The following is a 9,856-nucleotide window of genomic DNA, read 5'->3' as shown; positions in this document are numbered from 1 at the left end:
GATGTGAAACCCGTAACGTGAAATGGGTAAAGAGCACATGCTTTGTTTCTGCAGGCCTGCAAAAAATGTGATGAAAGAAACAGGACAGTACGATAACTGCTATTCCACCTGATTCATTGCTTTTTTGATGATGAATAACTTCTTGCTTGTTACACTGTGTCACCTCATTCAATTTGTGTCCTAACATTTGTCGTCTCTTAGTTTATTTCTAATCTAGGCATCTTGTTTTTTAGGGCCCTTCTTGTTTTTTTTTTGCCCTCTCGCATTAGATTTAGGGTCTCCAAAGGACGTCATCCATAAAATTTACTTGGTGTGGCCTTAGGCCATGTTGATTTGATTATATGGATGACATCCCCTGGGAACCTCAAAACTGATGCGCGCGCGCAAATAAAAAAAAAGTTTTGCAGAAAAAAAGTTGCTTTCATTATGAAATCTACGTGGTCATGAAGGTTGACCAAATGACACAAAGTATGGTTTGGCGAATCTACTCTTCAAATTCATTTCTTTACATTTTTGTCTTTTTTTGTTCGATTTTGGCATTCTACGACATTGTTTTCCAATATTTTTTTTCGCAACTTATGGTATATATTTGCTCATTTTGCAACTGCTTTGTACTATTTACAGCATGGTTGAAATCTTTTTTTTGGAAACGGCCTAAAATTCATGCGCGTGCGGATGTCATCCATATAATCAAATCAACATGGCCTTATAGCGAAGTAATGAGTGGTTCTTATGTGCTCCACAGATATTGACGAGTGCGCGTCCAGCCCGTGTATGCACGGTACCTGTGCTGACGGAGTGGGGCAGTTCACCTGTCACTGTGACGCGGGGTGGTCCGGAGTCACGTGTAACGCAGGTCTGGTCACTTCTTCTAGCCTCCTTCGCAGACTTGTGGGGCTGCGGCGTTAATTTTTTTTTCGGGGAGCGACGTGAGTTTGCCAGGGAGCTGAGATTTTTTTTTGGGGGGGGGAGGGGGACTCTTTCCCCGGCAAACTCCCTTGGCGGTAAAACCATCCCCGGCCCAAGTGGCGTCGCTCCCCGAAAAAAAATCAACACCACCGCCCCGCAAGTCTGCGAATGAGGTTATTTTACTTATTTGATGTTGATTTGTCTTCTTTTAAGTACTACGAAGTAATGGATAAGATACGTATCATACGACCATTGCATTTGCTATCATCTGTGCAATCAGAAATTCCGGTATAGTTCAATATTTACTACACTACTAAACTTTGATATACTAAATTTTGAAGCGTAACTGTTTTATAATGCATGTCCAAGACGTCACTTCACTTGTGCTTTCCTTGTGCTTCACTAGGATATTGGACACTGCGCAATTCAGCTTTTATATACCATACACCACTTGGTAATAAACCATTCATCCATTTATAAGAAATAGGTCCCCATTGCTTTTTACAGTTTAAGAGACATTCTTAATTGTGAAAGAATATCATATCCTTTGTTAACTATGTTACCTATCCTATGTTACCCAAACCTGTATTTTCTAAGAACATTTTAAGGATTTTTACAAACTTTTCACAGATTTTAATGAGTGTGAATCCAGCCCGTGTCCCCACGGCAACTGTACTGATCTGTTCAACGGCTACACATGCACATGCGAAGCGGGATGGGATGGAACTGAATGTGATATCGGTATTTATGATCATTTTGGCTACGCCTGAGGGGCGGAGCCCTTTAGTCTATGTTATTGTAGACCCATTGTACGCTATTCTGCTTCAACTACCCCTCAACTGTTGAAAAGAATGTTTGTTTGTTAGTTTGTTTGTTAGATTAAGCACTAATTTGATGCCATGTGAAAATCTTCATAGTTACATTTCTGCTTGATAGAATCATTTCTTCTCTAATAGCATAAGATCAACTAACACAACCCGACATTTGCCATTCCTTGTTTTCTCTACAACAGATGTCGACGAGTGTGCCTCCAACCCCTGCCAACATGGCACCTGCAATGACCAGGTGAATGGATACAACTGCACCTGCGAGCCAGGATGGACCAGCTACACCTGCAATCAAGGTATACGTACTTCAGAGGTTAATGATAGTACATGCATTGATGTGAGACCTAACTTTGATATTATCAAGGAACATCTACATTGTACTAATAAGGCCATAACATCATTAGTATATTTTATCATTTACATAGATATTAACGAGTGCGAACCCAACCCATGCCAGTATGGAAAATGCCTGGATGAAGTAAACGGCTTCACTTGTTACTGTGACGTGGGATGGACAGGCGATACCTGCAACGAAGGTACGTTAGCATTCTTACAGACTCTCAGCTTCTGCTCAATTAAAAAATGGATTAATTCCTTCTACTTGCAGGTGAACAATAACCTCCAAACAGATCTTTTGGTGACTGCAACACATTATCTAATTGACCAGGCAGTATCAAATTGACCAGGCAGTATCAAATTGGTAAAGCAATATCAAATTGGTCAAGCAGTATCAAATTGGCCAAGCTGTATCAAATTGGCGAGACACCATCAAATTGGCAAGACACCATCAAATTGGCGAGACAGTATCCATTTACATGTAAAAAGATACCAGTACCAAACAGAAAGCCGGATGGAGATGCCTAAAACTCGAAAGAAAAATAAGCCAAAGCCCAAACCTCTGCTTAAGAGTATATGAACAAAAACATTCGAGAATAAAACCATAGTTTGTAACTCAATTCTACCCTACAGTACAACGCACTTTGTAACTCTCTTGAACATTCTCACATTTACACAGATGTTGACGAGTGTAAGTTGGACCCGTGTATAAACGGCAACTGTACAAACCATGACGGCAGCTATTTCTGTGTGTGCGAGGAGGGATGGACCAACAACCGTACCTGCAACCAAAGTAAGGAACACAACTTGTATTCTCTGTATGAAGTAAAGATTAAACTATACTGTCAACACTAGAATGAATTGGGACTTACCCCAAATTTTCGGCTGACTCCGTCAACTTTGTTCACTGAATGGACCCGTCTACTCTTGGAACATGATATCAGAGACACGGTACCATAGTAGTATGCCAGATAACTTGTGTCGCCCCCGTCTCTGTTCAGGGTAGGTCTGTGAGCTCTAATATAGACCGACTCCTTCACTGCTCTTGCAAAGAAAATCCGATTCAGAATCGAGGATTTTGACCCCTTCTAAAGATCGTATTCTCTGTGCCCATTTCTGAGATTGTCATGTCAATTGTACGTTCCTTATTCTAATGTGTATTGTCGCACAGGTATTGATGACTGTGGCTCCAACCTGTGTAACCATGGAACATGCAAAGATCTCCACAATAACTACACGTGTGTCTGCGACCCTGGATGGACAGACTTGGTTATATACTACGAAGGTACAAGGTTATCTCAATCTTCGGTTACGTGTAAATGTTAAACTAGATGTAAATCAAAGGTACACAGTACACAGTGGCTAAGATATCTTTAAAAAATTAACAGCCTTATCCCTACTTCAATACTGTTCTACAGACGTAAATTGTGAATGCAACACAACTGTGCCTGTCAACTCTTCTGTTGGTGAGTACAACACAACTGCCCCTGTCAACTCTTCTGACAGCGGGAACAACTACACCTGCACCTGTGATGGGCGCTGGAACAGGACATACTGCAGTTTAGGTACATGTACATTGCTAGTTTTGCTTCACTTCGCATGCATAACCTTTAAATACTTAATTTTTTTCCAACATGGCAAATGCCTTTGACCCTGTGATTCTAACAATTAAGTTTATCAGTGAATGTGTTTTTTCTACTTGAGCATAATCTTCTCTCTCCAGAAATTGACGAGTGCAGTTCCAGTCCTTGTCAGCATGGTGAATGTAAAGACGATTTGGCCAGATATGTATGCAGTTGTGACTCCGGTTGGGAAGGAGAAAACTGTGAAAAAGGTCAGAGTGCACTACAATGTATGTGCCAAGGATTGAGTTTAAAAAGACAATAAATTTATTTTAAGAAATAGTTTCATCGCTTCTTTATTGAAAAAAAATACCGATAGGAAATGCAAAATACAAGCATTAAAAGCAAATATTCGATGGACATGCAGCCACTCTCTCATTGGTCGAACAGCTAGCTGCCACGCCATCATTGGTCTAACTGTGATAGACAGGATCAGTCTACTTCATTTATCCAAGCACTTTACAATTGTTCCTCTCACACAACCCAGAAATATTTGACGACTGCGCCTCCTCCCCCTGTGGCTCATACGGAACCTGTACCGATGGTGTCAGTACTTACATCTGTACATGTGACAAGGGATGGACTGGCATCAACTGTGAAAAAGGTACAGCAATGACACTTAGGCATTGTCCAGGATAGCCAACATTTGAAGATAGACTTTTCATCACAATTGCATTTTAATTTACTGTACATACCTGTATTGTGTATTTTGCCTTATGTTTATATGGGCCCTGTGCCTGAAATAAAGAATGAATTGAATTGAATATTTGGCTATCTTTGGCTACTAATGCAGTTATTTCTCGATTAGCTAACTCATTAATTAATCAAAGAGTTCGCATACGAACTCTCCACCCCCCTAACTGATATACTAAACACTTCATTGAGAGAGGGCAGGGTCCCTGAAGTGTGGCGTGATGCCACAGTAATCCCAGTGCCTAAGGAATACCCAGCGGACTTGAACAAGATCCGGCCAATCTCACTGACCGCACAGTTTGCCAAGATCTGTGAGGGTTTTATCAGCACATGGATTTTTTTCGGACATCTTCCCTAACGTAGACATAAAGCAGTTTGGTAACATGAAGCGTTGCTCAACGACTCATTGTCTTATAGACCTCCTAAATTTCTTCTATGAGGGAGCTGAGAGGAAAAGCACTGTTGGCACATTAATACTAACTGACTTTTCGAAAGCATTCGATAGAGTCTGTCACACCACTGCCATTAACAAACTTATATCCATGGGCACAAGACCCTCACTGATCCCCTGGCTCTGTAGTTTTGTGTCAAACAGAAGGCAGCGTGTTAGGTATCAGGACTCTATATCGAGCTGGGAAACACTAACGTGTGGAGTGGCCCAAGGTACTCTACTGGGCCCACTGGTGTTCCTCGCCATGATCAATGACGCAAAACCTAATACTAATAATCCACACTGGAAGTATGTCGATGACATGAACCTGGGAGAAGTTAGAACTGTGTCAACCCCAACTAAACTTCAGACTGACCTTGACTCATTGGACACCTGGGCCGAAACGAACTCCATGTTACTTAACCCCAAAAAATGTAAAGCAATGTATTTCTGCTTCATGAGAACCCCCCCAGTAATGCAGCCACTGACTCTCGGAGGTCAGCCACTTAGCATAGTTACACAAGCAAGGTTACTTGGTTTGCACATACGCTCTGACCTACGGTGGTCTGATCAAGTTGACGCCATGGTGTCCAAGGGCAGTAGAAGGTTATACTTATTAAGTAGGCTGCGTCGAGCTGGCCTCCCAAGCTCTGACCTTGTCACAGTGTATTGTGGGTATATTCGACCAATAGTTGAATATGCCACGCCCTGTTGGAATGCGGGTATCACAAAAAACAATCTGACAGCATAGAAAAAATCCAGAAAAGGGCATGCAGAATCATGCTGGGTAGAAGCTATCACTCGTATTCCGAGGCCCTGTCAACTCTTGACCTCCAACGTCTGTCTGAACGGAGACTGACCCTGTGCCGGGCCTTTGCCCTTTCAGCCACTAGGTCTAGGCACGCCCCCTGGCTACCCCCAGTTAGTAACCACTCACACAACATGCAGCTAAGGCAAACACGGCGCTACAAACCACCCATTGGGACAAAAAGATATTTATGCAGTCCTGTCCCCACAATGCTGAACATACTGAATAACTTTGCCATACAGTAGATTTCATTTTATGTTGTTGCACATGATGTAATTGTACTTTTTTATTATTGTCAGTTGTACCTAAGTAATTTGCCAACAGAAGTTGTATGATGTAATTTTAGCATAAATGTGTATTATTCTAGCGTATAAGTGGTGTTTAATGCCTCTCAAGGCACTTTTTATGTATATATATTATGTATTAGTCATGTAATTTTTTAAAAATTTGTAAAAGCTTCTCAATTCAGCCTTTGGCTGCAAAAAGCTTCTAACCTACTGTACTATGTATGTATGAAGTATGTGTTTCTGCAAATAAACCAGTCTATATATCATGGTGAAGCATTAGTCTTCACGAGGTCAAATGATAATGTAGGATTTTCTAGTGAATAATCTATCTTCCGTGCCATATATCATGCATGTATGTTACCTGTATTACATGCAGGTCCACCCACATATTCCTTTCAACTGACCATGGATAACCGAGTGTTCACCAATGAGCTGAGTGATCGGAATTCTGACACCTTCACTTCTCTAGCATCTGAAGTTTCAGAAACAGTAAGTTTTATGTGTTTCAGACTCTAAAGAGGTTTTATTCATTTATGCGAGTTGAGAATAGACCTACTTCAAACTGTGATTGTAAGCTCGACAATTGATGTATTACCGAACCAAAGAAATAACTAACTCCAGACATATTGAAATTCTATGAAGAAAACTTCCTGACTTGATAATTTCTTATTTTGCCTTTACAGATATGGTCTTGCCTAAACCAAACTTCTGTTGGGCAAGATATCATCAATGTGGTGATAACCAGGTTCCGTGCGGGCAGTGTTATTGCAGAGTATGATGTTCACTTCCGCCAGAACACAACTGTGACAGGTGTGGGAGTACAGGAGGCACTTGTCTCTGTCTTAAGGAACAACACGGTACTGAGCAGTGCTTTGGGGATCCAGGTGGATTCAATGTGAGTTCATCTTCAAATTTTCTGATAGCACCCATGATCAAGGCTTCATTTACATTACCGGTTATCTTCTAGTTCCTCCTTCCCCATTCCCTGCCTAAGCCTAGTTAAAACAATCTTAAGACTGAAGTTGTACAGTCGAAAATTTGGGCAAGTCCTATTCCTTCCTTCATAGTGACTTCTACCGACACAGATGAACTTTCAAGATAATCTTAAATGGTCTAAGATGGCTGCGATCGAATAGGCCAATGTGTTCACAGCATCATTTCAACGTGTGAGTAATTATGTAATTATAGGACCCATTTTTTATAGTTTGAATGCGTTATAGCACACTTTGGAGGCTTAAGGATATCTTTGTGATGAGGCTTATGTGTTTACAACATCACTTCAACATGTAGGTAGTTATGTAATGACAGGACCCCATGTTTTATAGTTTGGATGTGTATCAGCACACTTTGAAGGCATAAGGATATGCTTGTGATGAGGACATTGTTACAGATGCATGCTGGGTAACGGCAGCAGCACCTGTGTAGAGAAGACTCCCCCTGAGCAGTGGCAGTCCTGGGTTACCTACACCATCGTGGGCGTAGCTGCTGCTATCCTCCTACTCGTCTGTTGTCTTTTCGTTGTGGTTAAAAGTCAAAGGAAGTAAGTCATGCCAATTGCATCAACGCATTGTTAGATCATCTACCATTATCATATAGTCAGAAGACGTCGGCCAATCAGAAGTCTCCACTTCATCTTGGCTATGACGCCATAGCCTTACCAGTGGTGAATAATGATCTCACAAGTGATGAGGTTTAAATCCATAAACACCTCGCTTTGCTCACTCAGAGGTTCAATCGGTGGTTATAGGAAATGACCAGGATATACACCTAGGGGCGGGTCGTTAACCCTTAATTATCTACTATACCTTAAGGCAAAAATAGACATTGGTATCAGTAGTTGAATTTTTTGCATAACATCAGAACTGATACAAAATTGAGAAAGGTAAATTCAAAAGCATGTTTTGTTGAATGACACACTATTATTTGTTTGTGTTCCGCAGCAAGCAATGGTCCTGGCGACTAAAGAAGGAGTATGACCAGTTTGACCCTTACAGCAGACGCAGCAGCATGTGAGTCATATATCAATCATTTTTGTTCAGAACTGCATGTATGAGCACACAGACATAAGAACCAAATATTTGTTAAGTTCCTTTGTTTCTAGCAGGCCTTTTATATCGCAACCAATTTGTTGAGAATTTGATTATTGTTCTTCTCCAACTCATTGTATTAAGAAGATCAGAACAAATAGATCGGAAACTACAAGCTAAATATTTCAGATACTATTTAAGAAGATTGTATACGATGCATGTGTCAATACACTTTCCAACAAGGATACGTATACCTTGGCATTTCCAGGGAAAGCCGTCAACGCAAGGTTACGAACCCCATTTACGAAGGGTAAGTGTGGAAAAATCAATATCTCATGTGGATCATCTTCAACTATTCTAAATATGTAAGCACCATAAGATAGCTGTGGAACTGTTAATACGACTCCTATTTTATACTACATAATCCTTTGTGAAAATGTACAAGGAGTTCTGCTGTAGTATCATGACAAGCCCCTAGATAGGGAGCCCAAAATCTAATGATGTAGAGGTGACATCAACACATATAAAGCTCTGGTGCTGTCCTTGGTACTGATGGGATATCTAACGTTAAGTATTGGAATTGTGACTGCTGTCTTTAAAGCAATATACCACAGTTATACAACATACGCAGTGATCTTTACTACTTTCTATTTAGCCATTTACATCCATGACACACATACATAAATACAAACAAACATACACATGTATACTTTACATACAAATGCTACCAAAAGCCTAGCCGTCTAGGTGAAAGCAATAATATAGACAACATGTAAATTTCCAGGCAGGGCACTTCCACAGCCTATGAACTCCAAGATGCCGGGCTGACGGATTTTGAAGAGAGCGGTTTGACCGAGCTTCAAGTCGGCGGAGTTACAGACAACGAAGACGCCGCATCGACAGACTTCTACTCCGATGGAGCATCCACAGAACTGCACGATGGCGAATCTACAGGATTCCAAGATGGCGTATTGACAGAATTTCAGGACCTGGACCTGACAGAAGAGGAAATGTCCCAGGATGGAATGTGTTGATAAATTGCCCCCCCCCCCAAAAAAAATATCGGCTAAGAATTGACAATACCGTCACCGAACATTTTTGCCAGACTGAGCAAGAAAAAACATTATTAACAGATGCACTTGACAGATATTAGACAACCCTATATTATAGCTAAAGGAATATCCTTTGAGGCATACTGACTAACAGGTGTTATAGACGGGTTGGCGGAAAAACCTGTCCAGTCCTGGAGGCGGGAAAACCTATCCAGTCCGAAAAAAGGGTCTGCATGGGGGTTCCTGGTAACACTTAATGCTAAACTCAGCAGGATTGGCAATTTCTTGCCAGTCATAGTACAAAACTATCACTCTTCTGATGTTAGGGAACATTGAATCTTGCAAATCATTCTTCCAGTAGTTCTTTATTTCAAGCTATAGATGTTCATGTAGCAGTAGCATTAGTTCAAACATGATTGAAGTAAGGGAACACCATTCCAGGTATCATGCACTGGTAAGAAAAATTACCTTTTTTTAGTTTCCACTGTTGTCATCACATGTTCACTAGCGGATATACATGCATCAGTAAAAAAATGCCTACGCCCCTAAGGCATCGCCAAAAAGTTCACGGGCTAGCACATGTGCAAAAGCATACAATACAATGGCAAATAATCATCAAAGGTTTTAGAGCAAAGATTCACCAGTAACTGTACTTTTACAGTCTTGCATTGTAAATACTGCCTCAAATCCGTTCACAATTAACTACATGTCCTCATCAAAATTTATATTGAAAAGCTCCAATACCATTACATGAGAATATCTACACCCAAAGTTATACCAAACATTATTAGTCAGCAATATTTGCAATAGTTGCAAATTTTGATCCAAACCCCACCCAATCCTGAAATTGTACATCATTTTTTAT

General features: G+C 40.8%; 1 protein-coding gene across 1 annotated transcript in view; it reads left to right on the top strand.

Annotated features, from left to right (window-relative positions):
- Positions 1-8,999, top strand: part of LOC109476896 (fibropellin-1-like) — a 37,078-nt gene extending 28,079 nt beyond the window's left edge. Inside the window, exons 29-43 of the mRNA XM_019777912.1 lie at positions 746-856; positions 1,540-1,650; positions 1,922-2,032; positions 2,162-2,272; positions 2,752-2,865; positions 3,244-3,357; positions 3,491-3,637; positions 3,796-3,906; positions 4,182-4,298; positions 6,289-6,401; positions 6,596-6,807; positions 7,303-7,452; positions 7,853-7,921; positions 8,208-8,249; positions 8,724-8,999. Coding sequence (XP_019633471.1) covers positions 746-856; positions 1,540-1,650; positions 1,922-2,032; positions 2,162-2,272; positions 2,752-2,865; positions 3,244-3,357; positions 3,491-3,637; positions 3,796-3,906; positions 4,182-4,298; positions 6,289-6,401; positions 6,596-6,807; positions 7,303-7,452; positions 7,853-7,921; positions 8,208-8,249; positions 8,724-8,973 — 1,883 coding nt within the window. The 3' untranslated portion in view covers positions 8,974-8,999. The remainder of the gene's footprint in view (positions 1-745; positions 857-1,539; positions 1,651-1,921; positions 2,033-2,161; positions 2,273-2,751; positions 2,866-3,243; positions 3,358-3,490; positions 3,638-3,795; positions 3,907-4,181; positions 4,299-6,288; positions 6,402-6,595; positions 6,808-7,302; positions 7,453-7,852; positions 7,922-8,207; positions 8,250-8,723) is intronic.
- The last annotated feature ends 857 nt before the right edge of the window (positions 9,000-9,856 follow it).

This window comes from Branchiostoma belcheri, unplaced genomic scaffold, assembly GCF_001625305.1.
Source record: "Branchiostoma belcheri isolate BF01 breed outbred unplaced genomic scaffold, Haploidv18h27 scaffold4, whole genome shotgun sequence".
NCBI classification, from domain to species: Eukaryota; Metazoa; Chordata; class Leptocardii; order Amphioxiformes; family Branchiostomatidae; genus Branchiostoma; species Branchiostoma belcheri.
The sequence above is the reverse complement of the archived record's forward strand: the minus strand, read 5'-3'. Positions and strand labels throughout refer to the sequence as shown.